We start from the raw sequence: 21,394 nt of genomic DNA on the forward strand, positions 1-21,394 counted from the left end.
GATGAAAACTGCGAGGTAAATAATTATATTTTGCATATGGATGGTAAAGCTATGGAATGCCATACACAGAGGAAAAGAAGGGTATATTTAATTGAATTAGTGGCTTTGAATGACGAATTTGAATTATGCACAGCAAAAAGATTGTCAGAAAGTGAGTTTTTGGCAAACAAGGCCTTTATCAGAAACAGACACCACACACACACACACACACACACACACACACACACACACACACACACACACACACACACGTATCCCAGTATCTGGCTGCTGAGGCCAACTGAGAGCAGCAGCACATGATAGGAGAAGCAACTGGCTGGTGGGGGTAAGGAGGAGGCTGGATTGTGGAAGGTGATGGATAGCAGGTCTCTCCCATTCACTTTACGTGGTCCTACTCAACCATACAAGCCACCTTACTCGGTGTTGATCTACACCTCAAAGATGCCTGCATCAGTACCTCCGTGCATATTAAACCTACCAATACCAGCAATACCTCCACTTTGACGTCTGCCACCCAATCCATACCAAGAATTCCCTTGCATAAAGCCTAGCCACCCTTGGCTGTCAAATCTGTAGTAACAAGCAGTCCATCTTGAAATATAATGAGCATCTCACCGAGGCTTTCATAGGCTTTAATTACTCTCCCAAACTAGTACATAAACAGATTTCCCGTGCCTTATTCACACACTATCTTCCAAAGTCCAACTGTCTGGCTATAGAGGAATGTTCCCCTTGTGACTCAGTACCACCCAGAACTGGAGCACTGAATCACATTCTCTGCCAGGAATTCGACCGCTCATACCCCTGTTATAGGCCTAGATGCAAAGACCTGTCCCATTACATCCTTCCACCACCACCATCTGCTCCAGTCCGGTCAACAGCATCACCTGTCTCACCAAAGGCGAGGATACCTGTGGAACCAGTCATGTAATCTACAAGCTAATCTGGAACCTCTGTGCTGCATTCTATTGGGCATGACAACCTACAAGCTGTCTGCCTGCATGAATGGCCACCGATGGACTGTGGCCAAGAAACAGCTGGACCACCCCGTACTTCATTTCTGTGATTGCCTCACAGCCTGTTCCATCTGGATTCTTCCCACCAATGCCATCTTTTCTGAATTGTACAGGGGGGGGGGGGGGGGGGGGGCACTCTCCTTGTAGTGTATCCTACTTTTCTCTTAACCATCCTGGCCTCATCATTCATTAGTCATTGTCCTTACCCATCTAGCTCCTTCTCTGTTTCCATTCCAACACTACACAGCCCTCTATTCGACCATTGCACCCGCAGTCTTTTTACTTCACTTCTCCTTTTCTGCTACCCCCTCTCTCCCTGCCCATTGTCTAATCTTCTGACTACATCTAGCTCCCATACTGTCTCTTCACCCCGTCTCTCTATGCTTCCACAAGCAGCATTAACCATCCCCCACCCCTGCCATGCTATCTGTCCCCTTCCCTGCCCCAGCCTCTTCCTTATCCCCACCACCCGGCTGCTTCTCCCATCATGTGCAGCTGCTCTCAGTCGGCCTCAGCAACCAGAGACTGTGGTCATGTGTGTGTGAGTCACATATGTGATAGTGTGTGTGTATGTTGTCTATTTCTGATGAAAGCCTTATTGGCTAAAAGCTCACTTTCTGACAAACTTTTTGTGGTGCCTGTCTGTGACTCAGCATCTCTGTTATATGGTGAATGGCAACTACCCTGTTCCTAATATTGTTACATTGCATCCTGGATTTTCCGTTGTATAAAGTTGAATTAGATTGGGGTACAAAAGACCCAGATGGTTTCGCTATAGGGGACTGGAGATTAAACCTGTTATTTACTTGACAAATGAGATACTATAAAATCAGGAAAAGTAGATTACTTGTAGCAAATCAGATCTCTCACATATAACACGGCAAAATCAGTGCTACAAGGAGAAAATTATTTTCCCACCATTTCATGAGGACAACATTGCAACATATTCATTTTCGTGATATTTGTTTTGAAGAAAGTGGTATCTTTTATAAACAACAGTTAAAGTCTACACTTTTTCCTAATATATTTATTGAAAATTAAGCACTACGGAAAGAAAACTATATATATAACCTGAACTTCTAAATTTTTATTATATATTTTTTGAAGTATGAAAAATGGGTTTTAGGAATTGCAGGGTAAAGTTGATCATGCCAGGGAAACATGATAGAAAGTTATGAACTAAGGGAAAGAGAAACTTTAATGAAAAATATCTTTGTGAGGGTGTGAAGAATTGTGTTGTAAACTTTCTTAGAAAAAGGCAGAATAAAATGAGAGATTACTTTGCATTCTCAGAAGTGTGAGATATTCAAACATTTTCTAAAGACAACATCTTGACAAATATCCATGTGAGAGATATAAGAAAAGAATGGCCCACAGTTTCTGGTGTAGATATTGGCAATGTGGAATATGAGTTTGATTACTGATTCTAAAGGATGAGTTGGTTTTTGTTTTAGTTCAGTGCTTCATCAATTTACAAGAATCACCCCAGCCTAATAAATTCAGATTTGTTCATCACGTAGTCTTTTTTATTGTATAAATACCTTTTATTTTTCATTGTATTAATCGTGATGAGTATGTGTAAAACAGAAGATTTCTATTATAATAACTGTAAGTAATTTTTTGTTATTTGGTGTTTTTTCAGTTTCAGAAATTTTCGTATTAAATCAATTTTTTAGCTGTTATGGTGATTTTCTTATTTTTGAGAATATTAGAGAGTTATAGATTACAGCTGATCATCTGTATCCCACACTATGAGGTAAAGCAGATCATTGTTTTTAAGTTATTTATGGCTAGAGTTTTGACACTATACTTTTAATATTAAACTATAGATAATACCTGTAGAACGTTATGTCTTTGTGCTTTTCTGTGTTATGTTACTTAAAAATAAAGAAAAAAACATAAATAACAAGTTGGCTGTTTGTAAAACTGAAGTTTTTGTTTTATTTTTAACCTACAATAACATTTCATGAAAGTGACACAAACACATACACACTATTGACCAAGAATTCCGTCTGTTGAATAGGAGGAAATGTCAAATGCAAATGATTTAAATTTTTCTAAAAATTTTTATTGTCTGCTGTCAGTGTTATTTCACTAGGGCATTGGTCACTTGTTTTTATGGCTGTGCACTGTGTTTCTTTCTATGCAAGAGTAAAGTTAAGTTGTAGATAATAGTTTAACAGCATCATGTGTGTGAAACTTGATCAAATAGGAACAGTGCTGAAAACTGATGCCCTGCCATCAGACGAAGAGGTTCGACGAACATCTCCCCTACCGTATCAGACATAAACAAACCTGTAACTCAGGTCTGGTTTGTGTGTTGTGATTACACTTGTCTCAAGCGCTCAAAATGTTGACCTTGTGCACTGACAAGTTCTACAAAGTGATTCCATATAGATAACAATGAACACTGAATTTAATTTTGATGTACTTCTGCTCAGATCTGTGGAATGCGGTGTTTCATGTCTTCAGGATTTGACAGAGTCTCCTTGTAGGTTTCTTATTTTAATTTTTACCACATATAAAAATTGAGAGGCGGGCATTCCATTTTATATTTCCCAAATGTCTGTTAAGAAGGTGTGTCATTACTTGTGTGTAGTAGGCAGAATATCAAGCTGCTTCTACTGCATGGATTGCTTTATGGCCAGAGTGGTGTCTTTCAATAATTACAGCAATATGTCTGTTAGTATCTGTAGATATTTGTGGCTATTTGAAGTGCCTTTCAATAAAACAGCAACAAATGATATGTTCCTTGAAAAGCCTGCTCTGCCCACTGACAGACCAAGGTTATTGTTATGTACTTCTCTCAGCTAGTGGTGATTTTCACCTAATTTGTGAACATGGATTTACCCATGATTAGTAAACAATGCTTCTTCTACAAACAAAATCTTGCAAAGAAATTCGCCATCACCTCAAGGTTTTTGTAAACATAATTTGGAGAACTATAACTGACTCTGACAGTCAGAGCTGTTGTTGGAGCAAAATGTGAGAAAAATGAAATGTGTTGAACTTTAGCACTTACCCAGAAAGCAGTACTCATTTTGATTGATCCCACACTTACATTCAAGTAGCCTCATAGTGACATGTTGATTGTGTGCAAAAATGTTAGTTGCATTTCTCTCAGCAATTTCTGTTGTGTTTCATTTATGTATTTTAGTCTTCACACTCACAGTGTTGTGAATTTTTTAAAAGCATGTTTTGAAAGACATATCATAAGAGCTAGGTATGATCAAGATACCTTTCAACATACTGTTCTCATCAATAAAACAAAGACCAACATTGCTGTTCTTGAAAAGTCTGCACTGTGTGTTGACAGATCAATTTGCCTCATTGTCTACTATAACTTTCCAATTGTCTTGTCCTACTGGTAACACCAGTTCCTGTCATATCACTGAAGTTAAATACTGTCAGTTGCACTAGAATCTGGATGGGTTATCATCCATGACTGCCGAGCACTTTTTTCAAGTGGGGTGTACTTAGCCCTTGTGAGGCCAATTGAGGAGATGCTTGATTGAGAATTAGCAGCTCCAGTCATGAAACCTGCCAATGACTGGGAGAGCGGTGTGCTGACCACATGTCCCTCCATATCCTCACCCAGTGATACATATGTGCTGATGGTGACATGGTGGTAGGTTGGTACCATTAGGCCTTACGAGGCCTGTTTACACGGAGTTTAGTTTAGTCTACTATAACTTAGCAGAAATCACACCTTGATGTATTTGATCATCCTGGATGTATTTGGTATGGCCTGTCTCAGTTGTGTCTAGCTGTATTTCCATGTTACAGTCTAAGGAAAGAATATCAGACTATCAGTACATAATGTAGACTTATTAAAAAGAATGAAAATAATTATAATTTTCTTTATTGATTATGATCAAATTATCTCATTTGTTTTTATTATGTATTTCTCACTTCCCAATTTACTACATTATTCACAGAACTTGGCAAGTGAGCCAGCTAACTTAAAGCATTGGGGAGTATGTGGACCAAAAACGGCTCCAAAAGATGCAGTTGGCTCTCCTGGTATTTTCTCTCAGCCAACACAAAGTGCTGTGACTGTAGCTCCTGAAAATGTTGTAAAAGCGGGAACTCATATGTTGGCAGAAAATACAGCAATACCACTTGAAAGCCCTGACCACCCAGGTAAGCTGGTATTTAAAATGAGCCAATCAGAAAACATATTTACTGTGTCTGAATCATTGGTAATACTTAACTTCATAGAGATTTTCTGCAAGGAACTGTATTTTGCTTCAAAATTTTATTGTCAAGTATTATTCTCAAGGAAGTGTATTGAATGGAGAGAAACTACTACTTACAAAATGAAACTTCCTGGCAGATTAAAACTGTGTAGTATGCAGGAGAGCTTCTGTAATGTTTGGAAGGTAGGAGACGAGGTACTGGCAGAAGTGAAGCTGTGACGACAGGGCATGAGCCGTGCTTGGGTAGCTCAGTTGGTAGAGCATTTGCCCGCGAAAGGTAAAGGTCCCGAGTTTGAGTCTCGGTCTGGCACACAGTTTTAATCTTCCAGGAAGTTTCATATCACCGCCCACTCTGCTGCAGAGTGAATATCTCATTCTGGAAACATCCCAAAGGCTGTGGCTAAGCCATGTCTCCGCAATATCCTTTCTTTCAGGAGTGCTACTTCTGCAAGGTATGCAGGAGAGCTTCTGTAAAGTTTGGAAGGTAGGAGACGAAGTACTGGCAGAAGTGAAGCTGCGAATACGGGGCGTGAGTCGTGCTTGGGTAGCTCAGTTGGTAGAGTAGTTGCCTGCGAAAGGCAAAGGTCCCGAGCTCAAGTCTCGGTCCGGCACACAGTTTTAATCTGCCAGGAAATTATAAATTATAGTATAGTATAGTATAGGTCAGTTGTAGCATCGCGCTTTAGTGTTTACTTCGTAGATTCTTATTTAAATTGCGTGTGAGTTTCGTATAGGAGGTGCAATTTCGAGTTTTAGTTACTGTAATCGTAAATTCAGCAGATTGTAGCGCAGTCGTTAGGCATTTGTACAGGTTAGTTGATACATTCTTTTCGTGTTCCGCTTGCGTTATCTAGGCACGGACTCGTGTTTCGGTAACTGTTGTTAAACATCGATTAGAATGGACAGGGATAGCGATTGCTGTGTTCGGATGAGGGCTGACTTGGCATCCCTTCGCTCACAGCTGCAATCGGCGCTGACTTCGGTCGCGCAGCTTGAGGCTGTCGCCAATGGGCACCACTGTGGGAAGCCGGACTCGGGTATCCCGGGGATGTCAACCTCGTCCCGTCTGTCCCCAGATCGGTCTGCCGCTGTGGTTGCTCCGGTTGCTGCCCGCAGTGGGGCTAAGCCCTCGCCTGTGGTTGATTGGGAGGTCGTTCCAAGGCGTGGCAGGCAGCGAAAGGCGTCCCCGGAGGCTGATCAGAAAGCCTCCCTGGTGCGTCTGACAAACCGGTTTCAGGCACTGTCTCTGGCTGAGCCAGATGCAGCTGCCTGTCCTGTTTCAGAGGATCATTCTCAGCCTTCAAGGTCCGGGCAATCGCAGAGGGTGGGCTTACTGGTAGTTGGGAGCTCCAATGTTAGGCGCGTAATGGGGCCCCTTAGGGATACGGCGGCTAAGGAGGGGAAGAAATCCAGTGTGCACTCCGTGTGCATTCCGGGAGGAGTCATTCCTGACGTGGAAAGGGTCCTTCCGGATGCCATGAAGAGCACAGGGTGCAGCCAGCTGCAGGTGGTGGCACATGTCGGCACTAATGACGTGTGTCGCTTTGGATCTGAGGAAATTCTCTCTGGATTCCAGCGGCTATCTGATTTGGTGAAGGCTGCCGGTCTTGCTTACGAGATGAAGGCAGAGCTCACCATCTGCAGCATCGTTTACAGAAACGACTGCGGACCTTTGGTGCAGAGCCGGGTGGAGGTTCTGAATCAGAGGCTCAGACGGTTTTGCGACCGTATTGGCTGCAGATTCCTTGACTTGCGCCATAGGGTGGTGGGGTTTCGGGTTCCGCTGAATAGGTCAGGAGTTCACTACACTCAGCTGGCGGCTACACGGGTAGCGGAGGCTGTGTGGCATGGACTGGGCGGTTTTTTAGGTTAGAAGGCCTCGGGAAAATGCGGGATGGGCTGCAATGTCAAAGGGTGCTTGGCAATTACAGGACGTGCTTGGATCAAGGAATAGTCGGAATTATAGTTGTAAATTGTTGTAGTTGCGCTGGAAAAGTCCCTGAGCTTCAAGCGCTAATAGAAAGCACAGAAGCTGATATCGTTATAGGTACAGAAAGCTGGCTAAAGCCTGAAATAAGTTCTGCGGAAATTTTTACGAAGTCTCAGACGGTGTTCAGGAAAGATAGATTAGGCAGAATTGGTGGTGGAGTGTTTGTGTCTGTCAGTAGTGGTTTATCTTGTAGTGAAGTCGAAGTAGATTCTCTGTGCGAATTGGTGTGGGTGGAGGTTATACTTAACAGCCGAATTAAGTTAATAATTGGCTCCTTCTACTGACCCCCAGACTCCGATGATACAGTTGCGGAACAGTTCAGAGAAAGTTTGAGTCTCGTAACAAATAAATACCCCACTCATACGGTTATAGTTAGTGGGGACTTCAACCTACCCTCGGTATGTTGGCAAAAATACTTGTTCAAAACCGGTGGTAGGCAGAAAACGTCTTCCGAGATTGTCCTAAATGCATTCTCTGAAAATTATTTCGAGCAGCTAGTCCACGAACCCACGCGAATTGTAAATGGTTGCGAAAACACACTTGACCTCTTGGGCACAAACAATCCAGAGCTGATAGAGAGCATCATGACTGATAGAGGGATTAGTGATCACAAGGTCATTGTAGCTAGGCTCAATACCATTTCTTCCAAATCCATCAGAAACAAACGCAAAATAATTTTATTTAAAAAAGCGGATAAAGTGCCACTAGAAGCCTTCCTAAAAGACAATTTCCATTCCTTCCGAACTGACTATGCGAATGTAGACGAGATGTGGCTCAAATTCAAAGATATAGTAGCAACAGCAATTGAGAGATTCATACCTCATAAATTGGTAACAGATGGAACAGATCCCCCGTGGTACACAAAAAAGGTCCGAACGCTGTTGCAGAGGCAACGGAAAAAGCATGCGAAGTTCAGAAGAACGCGAAATCCTGAAGATGGGCTAAAATTTACAGACGCGCGAAATTTGGCACGTACTTCAATGCGAGATGCCTTTAATAGGTTCCACAACGAAACATTGTCTCGAAATTTGGTAGAAAATCCGAAGAAATTCTGGTCGTATGTAAAGTACACAAGCGGCAAGACGCAGTCAATACCTTCGCTGCGCAGTGCCGATGCTACTGTTATCGACGACTGTGCCGCTAAAGCGGAGTTATTGAACGCAGTTTTCCGAAATTCCTTCACCAGGGAAGACGAATGGAATATTCCAGAATTTGAAACACGAACATCTGCTAGCATGAGTTTCTTAGAAGTAGATACCTTAGGGGTTGCGAAGCAACTCAAATCGCTTGATACGGGCAAGTCTTCAGGTCCAGATTGTATACCGATTAGGTTCCTTTCAGATTACGCTGATACTATAGCTCCCTACTTAGCACTCATATACAACCGCTCGCTCACCGATAGATCTGTACCTACAGATTGGAAAATTGCGCAGGCCGCACCAGTGTTCAAGAAGGGTAGTAGGAGTAATCCATTAACTACCTATATCATTGACGTCGGTTTGCAGTAGGGTTTTGGAGCATATACTGTATTCAAACATTATGAATCACCTCGAAGGGAACGATCTATTGACACGTAATCAGCATGGCTTCAGAAAACATCGCTCTTGTGCAACGCAGCTAGCTCTTTATTCGCACGAAGTAATGGCCGCTATCGACAGGGGATCTCAAGTTGATTCCGTATTTCTAGATTTCCGGAAAGCTTTTGACACCATTCCTCACAAGCAACTTCTAATCAAGCTGCAGAGCTATGGGGTATCGTCTCAGTTGTGTGACTGGATTCGTGATTTCCTGTCAGGAAGGTCGCAGTTCATAGTAATAGATGGCAAATCATCGAGTAAAACTGAAGTGATATCAGGTGTTCCCCAGGGAAGCGTCCTGGGACCTCTACTGTTCCTGATCTATATAAATGACCTGGGTGACAATCTGAGCAGTTCTCTTAGACTGTTCGCAGATGATGCTGTAATTCACCGTCTAGTAAGGTCATCCGAAGACCAGTATCAGCTGCAAAGCGATTTAGAAAAGATTGCTGTATGGTGTGTCAGGTGGCAGTTGACGCTAAATAACGAAAAGTGTGAGATGATCCACATGAGTTCCAAAAGAAATCCGTTGGAATTCGATTACTCGATAAATAGTACAATTCTCAATGCTGTCAATTCAACTAAGTACCTGGGTGTTAAAATTACGAACAACTTCAGTTGGAAGGACCACATAGATAATATTGTCGGGAAGGCGAGCCAAAGGTTGCGTTTCATTGGCAGGACACTTAGAAGATGCAACAAGTCCACTAAAGAGACAGCTTACACTACACTCGTTCGTCCTCTGTTAGAATATTGCTGCGCGGTGTGGGATCCTTACCAGGTGGGATTGACGGAGGACATCGAAAGGGTGCAAAAAAGGGCAGCTCGTTTTGTATTATCGCGTTATAGGGGAGAGAGTGTGGCAGATATGATACACGAGTTGGGATGGAAGTCATTACAGCATAGACGTTTTTCGTCGCGGCGAGATCTTTTTATGAAATTTCAGTCACCAACTTTCTCTTCCGAATGCGAAAATATTTTGTTGAGCCCAACCTACATAGGTAGGAATGATCATCAAAATAAACTAAGAGAAATCAGAGCTCGAACAGAAAGGTTTAGGTGTTCGTTTTTCCCGCTCGCTGTTCGGGAGTGGAATAGTAGAGAGATAGTACGATTGTGGTTCGATGAACCCTCTGCCAAGCACTTAAATGTGAATTGCAGAGTAGTCATGTAGATGTAGATGTAGATGTAGAAATTTTATATCAGCGCCAATTCGCAGAGTGAAAATCTCATTCTACTACTTACAGAATGTTTCAATGCAAACGGTGTTAAGTGGCTAGTCTTGCATTGTATTCACTGTATTTTAGTGGTATTGCACAAGGCCAATGAATGGGAAGTTCTTATAACATCACTGCCGTCAGAGTGAAGGATAAGTTTCTTAGAACTCTAGACTAAGTGGTGGGAATCATCAGTGTAAAAAAACCTCTGAAGTGCAAATCTGAGATTAGTAATGTGCTGAATGCTTGCTTTTGTGTAACACATGCATATCCTTCAACAAAGAATTTTGACTAACTTTACTGTCCATTTATTCTGAAGTGTTTTGTCACATTTTTTGCATTATTTTGTTTTCTTAGGTATCATTTATATTACTGTCAGTGCTGTAGCATTTGTTCCATTTTATGCAGTTGAGATTTTGAGCCTCTTACCTTTCTTGTTTGACCTTACAAGTTATATTTTATGGATTTAACAAGTTTATAGTGTATATGTCTTTAAACTAAACATACGAAGTGAAAAGTCTCCCGAAAATTGAGAACTGGAACCACTGCCACTTAAGATGTTTATTAACACACTGTTGAAAGGACTTCAAAAGAAACTGATTGATGCTTAAATCAAAAAAGGAAACAAAGTTCTTCTGACTGTTCATCAAAAGGTTAACTTCATCTTGAAGTGTCTAGGTCTGAAAAACAAACTTTGTCATTTACTAGCAGGAAACTCAAACAACACATGAGGGTCAGGAGAGGGGGGGAGGGGAGGGAGCAGGAAAAATCATTCCCCTGCCTTGATTCTGAGCTAAAGTCCATGTCCAGCATGGGATATGAAGATTTATCGAAGTTCAGTAACCACTCCTGAATACTTCTCCAAGTCTGAAAGTGTCAAATTGAGCAGGACCCATCCCGAGAAGCATGACATCAAAGGTGGATGGCGACAGCAGTGAGTGGCAGTAGCAGTGCCAGCAACTGCAGGGATGGGGATGAACATCAATCTTCAGTGGTGACCAGAGCACAATCTTAAATCCTGGCTGTGTGGATGACTAATTCTTTCTTATTGGCTGGTTCCCTTGTTGATGGATGTGTAATGTAGTGTGATCTGTGTGTGCCGCTGGCTGGTGTGCATGTCGATTGTTGGCTTGATATGGCCACTAGTATTGCCTTGTGGCATCCTGCCAGCTGAATTCTTGTTGTAATCCAAAAGTCGGCTGCTAGTAGTGTGGAGTTTAAATACTGCGGCTTGTGAATGGTTGGCACTTTTTGGCGTTCACGTCACAGTATTCATCCCACACCCAGGATGGAGGTATCAAGTAAGAGGCAGGCATCAGAGACCTCAATGAGGCCAGAGAGGAAGAGTCCGGTTGCAGTTTGACATCCATCGGTAGGGCTTGATGGTGCTATGGTACCTGTTGGTATGCCTCCTCCCAAGATGGTGCCAGGTCACTGGCAGCAGATGGAAAAGGAAGCTCTGGAACACATACTGGATATAGATTGTTACTTGGTGGTGCAGCACATCTTTTCTGACAAAGCTGGCTAACATGCTGCCATTGTCTGGACCCATCAGCACACTCAATCTCCATTATAACATGGGGTAGGAGGCACTGAATGGTGGCGGGGGGATCAGTCTCAGCCTACCCCTGATGTACATGTTGGCTAAGACACAGGATACTGGGTAGCACAATGGTGGCACTGAGGGTGGGAGTGGGGAGTTGTTGGAAGCACAGTATGTGTGATTGACAACTGGGACCAAAGAAGGTGACTGTGTAGGCATTCTGTAGAAGACAGCCCCTCATGGGGTTGACCCTGGTAGGAAGGAAGATAAGAATAAGGATGAGACATCTGTAACAGAGTAGTGTTGAAGGAGTTTGACCACCTGAGTTTTTTAAAGTCTGAATAAAAAATTTGGCAAAGCCATTAGATGCCTGATGGGAAGGAGCTGCATGTATCAAGGAGATTCCATTAGTGTGCAAAGCTTTCTGAATTCTACAGATATAAATCATGGGCCATTGTTGGTCAAAATGCATTTGGGGAATCTTCCAACGAAAAAATTCATGCCAGTGCTTGGATAGTGGAGATGAAATGCGGAAAACAAAATGAAAGCCGGAACCAGTGTTGACTACTATCAACCAGGACAAACGTATGGAGGGCCCAGCAAAATTGAAGTGTATCCTGGACCACAGGGTGTATGATGTAGGACAAAGGAGAATATCTGCGTGCTAGGAAGGCCTGTTGACTTTTGGAAGGCTGTGCAAGCTGAGACCATGGTAGACATGGCTACATCCATCGCTCTCCAATAGATATGATGTCAGGCCAGCTGTTTGGTGAGGTGTAGGGGCTCAAGAGCCCTCTGCTGAAGGGAGCTGGGGATGACCACATCTGTTTGGTCATTGTCCACTTGGATCAGCAAGACTCTCTGGAGAATGGAGAGCTCATGGTGTCTGTTCCAAAGAGCCTGGAGGTCGGCAGTGTGCAATTGCCTTGGATTTGTGGCCCCTGTTAAGAGCACACCTCAGGAGTTTACTGAGAACTGGATCTTGAACTATGTGCTGCCTCACAAGGGTGGTATCTGAGGGCAAGGTAGTGACAGGCTCTTCTGCTGCCAGGGTCAGCATTCAATGCAGGATCTACACCCATGATCAGATGGGGAAAAAATCTGTGTTAGTGTGTCGAGCTGAAAATCTGAATTGTATATCATAGAAATAACTACACAAGAAGAGACATTGCTGTAGGTTCCGAGCCTTTGCTGTAGGTACTGCTGTTGAAACCAAAAAAAGAGGGAGGAGTGGTTTGTTAACAGTAAGCAGCCATACATGTAGTCGTGAAGCCCCTTGATGCCAAAGATTATTGCCAGGTCTTTTTTCTCCATTTGGCTATAGTTCTTCTGGGTGTGGTTGAGATAGGACATTATACGTCATTTGATGATATGAGAAAGCACTGACCACATCCTATAATCAGATGCATCTGTTGCCAGGATCAACAGCTTGGAAGGGTCGTAGGCGACAAGACACATCAGTTTCAGGAGGGTGTACTTCAACAGGGTTTCCACAGGTTCTAGAAATCAGGGAATATCATGGAATTTGAAACATGCGAGGGAAATCAGAGAAATATCAGGGAAATTTGGAAAAACAACTGGAGAAAGCTTGTTTATGTCTCAGTAGATGAAATGTTTTATTTACTGAGGTCATGCGCTGTCGTTGGCTGGGTGCAGCTGAGTACGTGCCCTGCTTCCCTACTCCCCCATTACTACTGCTTCTTTCCTTCCTACCACTCCCCTCAGCTTGCAGTCAGTGCTGCCACCACTTCTTGCCACTAGCCTAGCAGCTGCTGATGAGAGGCAGGGAGGCATGAGGAGTAATTTGTTGGGATCTGATTCACAAAGATTATAGACACAGTGGCCAGAGACGGTGGTCATGTGTGCTTGAGTTGTGTCTGAGTGATTGTGTGAATGTGTGTATGTTCTTGTTTTATGACGAAAGTTATGTCTGAAAATTTAGTTATGGGAGTGTGATTGCCTTTTCTACATGCCTGTCTGCAGCTCAGCAGTCATCTTTCTGATGAGTTGCTACCTATCCTCATTATTATTCATTCTCAGAGTATTTGAACAAGTTATCTGTTGCATGGATTGATCACTGTGATCTCATTTCATCAACATGTTGTCTGTAGCTTATGAATAGCTGGCCACATGAGTGGATTTCCGCGATGGGCCAAAATCGCAGACTGTTTTTGTGAGTATGTGTATGTGTAATTCATCGGGCCTGCTGATCTGAAGCCATTTGGCTTCCACTAATGGGCAGGCCCTGCTCAATGGATCTAGTCTGACCAATCTGCCCACAGGCCGGGTCTGTTTGTGTGTGGCGTAATGCAGTGGATTTTCATGATTTATTCATGGACCCAGGATTGCGATGCTCCTCAGCAGGCCATGGGCGAAGGATTTCAGGAATTGCTACTGTCTCACCACAAGTACATTGTGCAGTGTGGTGTTTTAAAGACATTTTATTTGTTCTAGGACATATTGGCAATTCAAAAGAGTTTATTAGAGAATATGGGCGATAAGAAAAAGAAAATTGTGTCAGTTGCTGGGAGTTTGTATGCTATGTACTCATATATTTCGCAAAAGAAAAATCACAAAATACCTGTAGAATAATAGATATAACACAGTGGTCACCTACAGTTTCGATTTTCACAATTCTTTCCCGCCTTATACACTCCTTTCAAGAGACCTACATTTTTGTGAGGTTGTTTCTGAAATCAATGAAGGTATTTTAAATCTGTCTTGTGATTCCAAGGAAGTGCGTATTTTTGTCAGCAAATGTGTTTTGTTTTATTGATATGAAATAACATCAGAGGTCTTAATGAAACACATATACCATTTGGCCTGCTTTCTCCATCTAAAATCAGATCATTATGAAAGATGTTGATATTAGTACTTAAGATTTTTGGCTCACTTCAGGAAATGCCATTTTTTTTTAGATATTTCCTTGTTTGCACTATTGTTTCTTGTACCATAGTTGCAAAGGGAGATTGTCAACTTACATCTTAACTTCCCCTTGATATCTCAAAATTTGAAAAATGGTAAAATGTGTCTGGAAATCAGGGAAATATCAGGGAATTTCACTTAGGGAAACTTGTGGCAACCCTGTTCAAGGTATGGAAAGCCCTGTTGCATTGGTCTGGCCACCTCCGTGGGACATTCTTTCTGAGTAGTTGATGCATGCCGTGTAAAAGTACAATAGTAATTGATCTTCCCCAAAACTGACTTCATTTGCATTGCATTCCAGGGAATCAACAACTTCTGGATCGCTTTGACATAGGTGGGCATGATGTGGATGCCTAAGGCACTAAAGATATAGCATAAATATTCAGTATGCTGGACAAAGAATTCACATTTATCAAGGTTACAGTGCAATTTTACGTTCTGGAACAACCTGCACCCAAGATGTCATTGAGGTAATTAGCTATGCTGGGGATTGGGCAAATCAGTTGTTGCAGATACCACTGAAAAATAACCAGCACACATGCAATGCCAAATGGTAAGCAGTTGTAACAACAAAGGCCAAAAGGGGTATTAATCACCAACAGTTTCTTAGATGTGTCATTGAGGGGGAGTTGGAGATTCACCTCCTTAAGATCGCCCTTCAGAAACATCTTGCTTCCTGCAAAGTGTGCCTTAATGTCATCCACCGTTGGTATAGGGTGTGAGTCCACAAACCCATGGTTATGGATGGCAACCTTACAATCATAGCAGACACAGGATGCTCCATTCCGTTTTCTGCTAGGACAGTGGGTGTTGCCTATCTACTGTTAGGAACAGGTGAAAGGACACAGTCCTCTTGCAGGTGCTGGAGTTCCTTGTGGAGCATGCCCCAGAGCACAAAAGGCACAGTTTGGGATGTGCAAAATTTAGAAATCACATGATGCATCATGGTGATGTAAGTTTTAAAGTTGTTGACCCCCAAGACGGTTGACAAGAGAATGGTGGGGAATTTCTCAAGGAAACTACTGGCATGTGGTAGCCGACTTAATACAAGAACTGGTAGTGTTGCATCATGAATAGCATGTCCTAGAGTGTGACAAAGGTCCAGTATGAGCAGGTTACACGCCTAGGGTGGCAACCACAAGGATGCGAGCTGTGGTGGAGGTAGCCCCCTACCGTATATATTAGTGAAGACCCCAGCAATGGAAATCACAACATAGCTAAAACTCTTTATCCAGCATGGAGAAATGATGGAGGGAGAGTGCCGCTACCCATTAATGTCCAAGTCGATAACAATGAGGGACTGATGACCTCAGATGTTAAGTCCCATAGTGTTCAGAGCCATTATTTTTTATAACAATGATTGCCTACACTATGTCAATCTGCACGGTGGCCGGAACCCCATTGAGCTGCCTGCAGTATCTGCCTTGCCAAGATTGTCCTGACATGGATTCTGTTCATGCTGATCAGCGTGGATTCTGTTCATGCTGATTGGTGTGTGTCTCCTGACATAAGATGTGGAAGAGCAACAAACTTCAGCCCTTGTACCATTTTACCACACGCTGTACACTTGATCCGACAGAGGCGACAGTGGGGCTGGTGAACAGAGTGCTGTGAGGAGAAGGGAAGGGGAGGTTGACGATGGTTAGTGGGGGGCTTCTTTTACTGTTTGGAAACTGACACTGGGATGGGTGGCCAGTCAGTGCAGGAAGTGAGGCAAACATCAACCCTGGGTCTTGCATAGACATTGAGGACTGGAGAGATTATTTGTAGGTCCTGATGATAGGGAGGCACGCATCCAGTGAAGGGTTTTAGAGTTTGAAAATGTTATGAATAAGAGCCTCCCTTACCAGAGAGGAGTCACATGACTGACAGCACTGACATTGGACCAAGAAACCCTGCACTCCAAGGAGTGGCCTTGAAGATGATTAGTCCATTCATGATAGGTACCTGAGGCTAGCTTCTGGTGACTAAAAAACTTATGATGAGCTGCAGTGGCATCAATCTGGGAGTCGAAGTGTTCAGTGAGGCTAGCCACCATGGTGGTGGATGAGAGGTTCTGGGTTTTTGCTTTGTGATGAAGCTGCTTGATGAGCTGAAACACCGATGGACCAGCATTAGGTAATAGAAAGGCACAGCACTGTATATCACCTGTCACCTCATAGATGCACAAAAATTGTTTGAGCACTAAGTTGTTTGAACTGCACGACATAACAGTCCCAGGGCTCCACCTGCCAGTCAATGGGCAAGAAGGGCAGGTGCAGCTGGCGGATATTGACGCTGATGAATTAATCATCGTGAGCTGGCCCAAATGAGAGGGGCGGACCAATTGATGGCATCCAGCCATGCCATAAGCTTCTCATTGGTTTGCTGCAGCAGGATGAGAACTGGGTGCCTGAGGAACATGGGCTCTGCTGCATTTGTTATGGAAAACAGAGCACCAAATGAATGTTTCCTGGAAGAAGACATGAGTATCTCAGTCTTTTACCTCATTGCCAATGAAAAGTCTCCAGTCACCTAACATGTTTATCAACACACAATTTGATAGGACATTGAACAAAATTAATCTGATGCTTGAACCAAGAAAGGAAACAAAATTATTCTGAATATTCAACAAAAGGTTAATTTCTTGTCGAACTGTGTAGGACCAAAGAACAAAATTTGTCAGTTCCTAGCAGGAAACTGAAAAAAAGGGTAAAGTCACTGCCCTGGTGCATAATAGGTCCCACTTTGGTTCTGAGCGTAAGTCTGTATCCAGCAAGGGATATGAGGATTTGAGAAAGTGTCATGCTGTGTAGGACCTGTCCCTAGAAGCACAATGTTGAAAGTGAACAGCGACACTGGCAAGTCGTGGGCAGGGCGACTTTGGAGATGAAAATTAGTCTTCAGCAGATGGATGAACTGTTGGTTGTGGCCAGAATGTGATCTTAAATCCTGGCCGTGCGGATGACTCCTACTTTCTTATTGGCTGATTCTCTTGTTGGTGGATGTGTAACATAGTCCAGTCAGCACACAAAGTTGGCAGGTTTGCACGTCGGTTGCTGGCTTGGTGTGGCTGCCAGTATCGCCCTCTGACAGCTTGCAGACTGACTTCTTGTCATGGTCTGAAGGTTGGCTGGTGGTAGTTCAGAGTTATGGGAATTTAAATGCTGTGGCTCACGGATGGTCAGCTGTTGGCACTTTACGGAGGATGTGCCACAGTGTGAAGCAAATAATAATTTCTTCTACAAATCTATTGCTCAATTGGGCCTGTCTCACAATTAATGTCTTTCAGGACAGGCTGTAAGATTACCTAACATAATGGCTAATTTAATTAAGCTATTAATTTCAATAAGAGTATGACTGTAGTAAACCAGGTGTTAATATCTAACTTTCAATCAGAAATACCTTCATATTTTAATTGTTGATGGTGATGGTATGATGTACCTTCTGATACCATGTGTAAAATACCTCTAAAGCCCAAGTGATGTAATGTTAGTCTCATTCTCTCTCTCTTTTTTTAAAAATATACTCAATGGTTTATTAAGATTAACATAAATAGAAAAGTTCTGGTAGAATGTAAATAGTTTGGGAGTAAAGGAGATAGCTCACTGAATAGCAGAAGTGTTGAGCCATCGACAGGCACATACAAAAGAAACAGAAAACTTGCTAGATTTTGGAATAAATCCTTTATCGACTGGAGTGCGTGAATGTGTGCTCGCGCGCATCAACACACGCACACACACCTCTGTGCCCCTACATTGTGCCAGCTTGTGGGTGTTTTGTGTGCGTATTTGTATTCTAGCTTGACAAAGAATGTATTCCAAAAGCTAGCTAGTGTTCTTTTTCTTTTGTATGTGTGCCTGCCAACAGCTCAATGTTTCTATTTGGTGCATGGTTTTCTAAAAGTGTTATACAAAATTCAACAGTACTTTTTTTTTTACTTTTTTGTCATACATGTCATTCAGAATGAGTTTTTTCTAACTCAAGATGATAACTTTGATAAATTTTATAAAGCTATAAGCCACTTACAAGGGTTCAAATGAAATAATGCCACTTATGATATAAACAGGTAAATGATTTAAATTGCTACAAAAAATATATAAGGCAGTAAAAAATACTGTATTTTCACATAGTCTTTATTACTCATCACCAGTAATACCATTGCCATTCAGTGGCCCAATGTCTTTAGCATAATCAGAAGAAAGAAGACTTTGAAAGTACAGGTGGTGTTTTTATTTTGTGGAACAGTGCTATTATTAGCACTGACTTTGGAAGCATACAGGACATACATGCTTTTAGTGTTGCTTTGCTTTGCTCTGTTATGTATTTGAGGAACAAACTTTTTGTTAGCTAATATTCTGATAAGGACATTCAAGTTCGTAAATATTATTTCTAATACAGTAAATATTAACTAGTACAGTAAAAGTAAACACAATCATTTTTTGTTTTGCATTTTGTGCACTAATGGAAATGTGTATATTAAATCTAAATTTCATGAGGAAATGTGTCACATGGACTACGCTCAAATCAACTGTGTTCAAAAAATTATCTGTAATCAGCTACTGCTACCTTTCCATACTTGGGACGTATAACAGTTTGTTCATACTTATTGTAACACTGTTGGAATTGGTTAAGTTATCTGTAATAATTACTGTGACGCATCATTGTTTGATTTTGACATCTTTGAGTGTCTATCACCTGGAAGTTTTCATGATCTTTCTTATGACATCCCACGAGGCAAACAAGTCTGTTATCAATGACAGTTGTCCTCCTTTTTACATGCTTGACGCCCACTGTTAGTCCAGTCCAACACAAATCTGATACACTAGAGCATATTTCTGTCCAAGCAACACTTGTTTAGTAATCAATTTCTGTTACAGCCCAGCTGTGAGTTTCCTAAAGCGTACTAATGAACCAAAGCCTGCCATTTGCTTTATTTGTAACTTGAATTGAGATTGTGTGGTTTTTCAGATTTAACCTGTAGATTATTATTCTGAAGTATTCTAATAGTAGTAGTAGTAGTAGTAGTAGTAGTAGTTTTATTCATCTGTAGATCACTTTTATAAGGATTTGGACATGTCTTAGTTTTAAAATTTAAGAACAATAAATATAATGTAATTTATATACACAAACATTTATGCGGCTGCACGCCTGTTATGACAAGGATAGGACAGGTAGGCAGCCATGGCCTTATATTAGAAACCGTACCATTTGCTAATTTAGGGAAAACACAGAAAACCTAAATCAAGGTGGCTGGATAGGTTTGGAGCCTCCACCCTCCCAAAAACAAGGCCACTCTGTTTAAAACAGTGCTACCTCATTCGTTTTATCCCTAGTGTACAATACTATTTTAAGAATAAATTATTCTGACACGTTCCACATCATTACGAAGTGTCGTATTCATGATCTATGGAACAAGTATTAATCTAATCTAATCTAATGTAATCTAATCTTTAATAGTGAAACAGGCTGTTTGATGCAATGGTAATGTAATTTTGATTGTATAATTTGTTTTACTTTAATGGCTATAAAATTGGTTTTAGGTTATGAGGTTTCACATTTGTATGTTTTTGATATGTGGTGCGAAGATGAACTACTTTCTTTAAGTTTTCTTCAGAGGAGTTGCTTCACAGTGCCAGCATGAAGCATAACTTGCAAAACTTGTAAACTGACTGAGCATAGGAATAAATCCATTATGGCTGGGAGATGCAACTCTCAACTGCTAAAATAATTTGCTTTAATATGTAAAATGTAAAAGAGAACACAAAAGCTTAGGCACAGAGCCTTGTCCTCCACATCTTTGTATTTTGACAGTACTTGCCCATACTCAATGGACAAATACAGTCTGTGATAGCATTACAGCACATGTGCTTCCAGACTAGCTGACTAAGCTAGTCTCTTTTTGTATCCATCACCCTGTTATTTTTTATATACACTCTGGGGATATTGGTGCTCTTACAGAGTGATGTGTCACACTACAGAGAGACAGTATTGCTCCACCCAAGCTTCATAGAGGAGCGACCTGACAAAGGAAGGGTAGGAGTGATCCTTTGTTAAGACCTCAGACATAGGGTAAATGCCTAAATAAACATGAGAATACTACTTGTGCAACTGTACATGAAACTGAGCAAGACCATGATGTTAAGTTGTACATGTTGAAATCAGTCTATGCTGAAGAAGACATGGAAAGAGTGTCATATGAGATGAAAGGCGCTATAAGTAGAGTTAAAGAACAAGACAACCTTACCATTATGGGAGAGTGGAATGCATCGGTTGCAGAAGTGATAGATGGCACTGCAGTGGGCCTTTTGGACTTGGAGAAAGAAATGAACAGGGAGATATATTGATAAAATTCTGTACAGAGCATCAACTGGTAATATGTAACATGGGGTTTCAATACAAGCCATGGAGAAGGTATACTTGGAAGGCCTTTGGAGACAGGAAGAGGTACCATATTGACCTCATTCTGTAGACAAAGGTTCCAGAATCAGATAAGGAATTGCAGAAGGTGCAGACATCAATAGTGACCATAAAAAAGTTATAGGTGATTGTGATATGAAATTCAAAAAAGCTTAAGAAAAGAACTTGTGAGAAATAGGATCTGAATAAATGAAAGTATGATATGATTAGGTCAGCATATGAGGAACAAACAAATGTGGCTACAGTTATGTTACATACAACACCAGAAATGTTCAATGAACCTATACGTCCTTCAAAAGTGATATTCCATGAGCAGCAAATGAAGTAGTCAGGAGACAGAAGGCAAAGCATAAAAAGAATGGTTTACAGAAAGCATAATAACAAAAATGAATTTCAGATGTAAACTGAAAAAAGTCAACACTGAGCAAGGACAAAGGCAGCGTAGAGTGTTGAGGAATAAAATCAACTGAGAGTCAGGAAAGGCTACATTGATGGAGACAGAGAAGCTGGAATGTGCCTATAAATCAA

At 41.8% G+C, this 21,394-nt stretch overlaps 1 protein-coding gene across 1 annotated transcript in view; it reads left to right on the forward strand.

Annotated features, from left to right (window-relative positions):
• LOC126354734 (uncharacterized) overlaps positions 1-21,394 on the forward strand; it is a 125,048-nt gene that overhangs the window by 20,949 nt on the left and 82,705 nt on the right. Inside the window, exon 2 of the mRNA XM_050004600.1 lies at positions 4,955-5,159. Within this exon, the coding sequence (XP_049860557.1) occupies positions 4,955-5,159 (205 nt within the window). The remainder of the gene's footprint in view (positions 1-4,954; positions 5,160-21,394) is intronic.

The sequence above is a fragment of the Schistocerca gregaria genome, chromosome 3 (assembly GCF_023897955.1).
Source record: "Schistocerca gregaria isolate iqSchGreg1 chromosome 3, iqSchGreg1.2, whole genome shotgun sequence".
Taxonomy (NCBI): domain Eukaryota; kingdom Metazoa; phylum Arthropoda; class Insecta; order Orthoptera; family Acrididae; genus Schistocerca; species Schistocerca gregaria.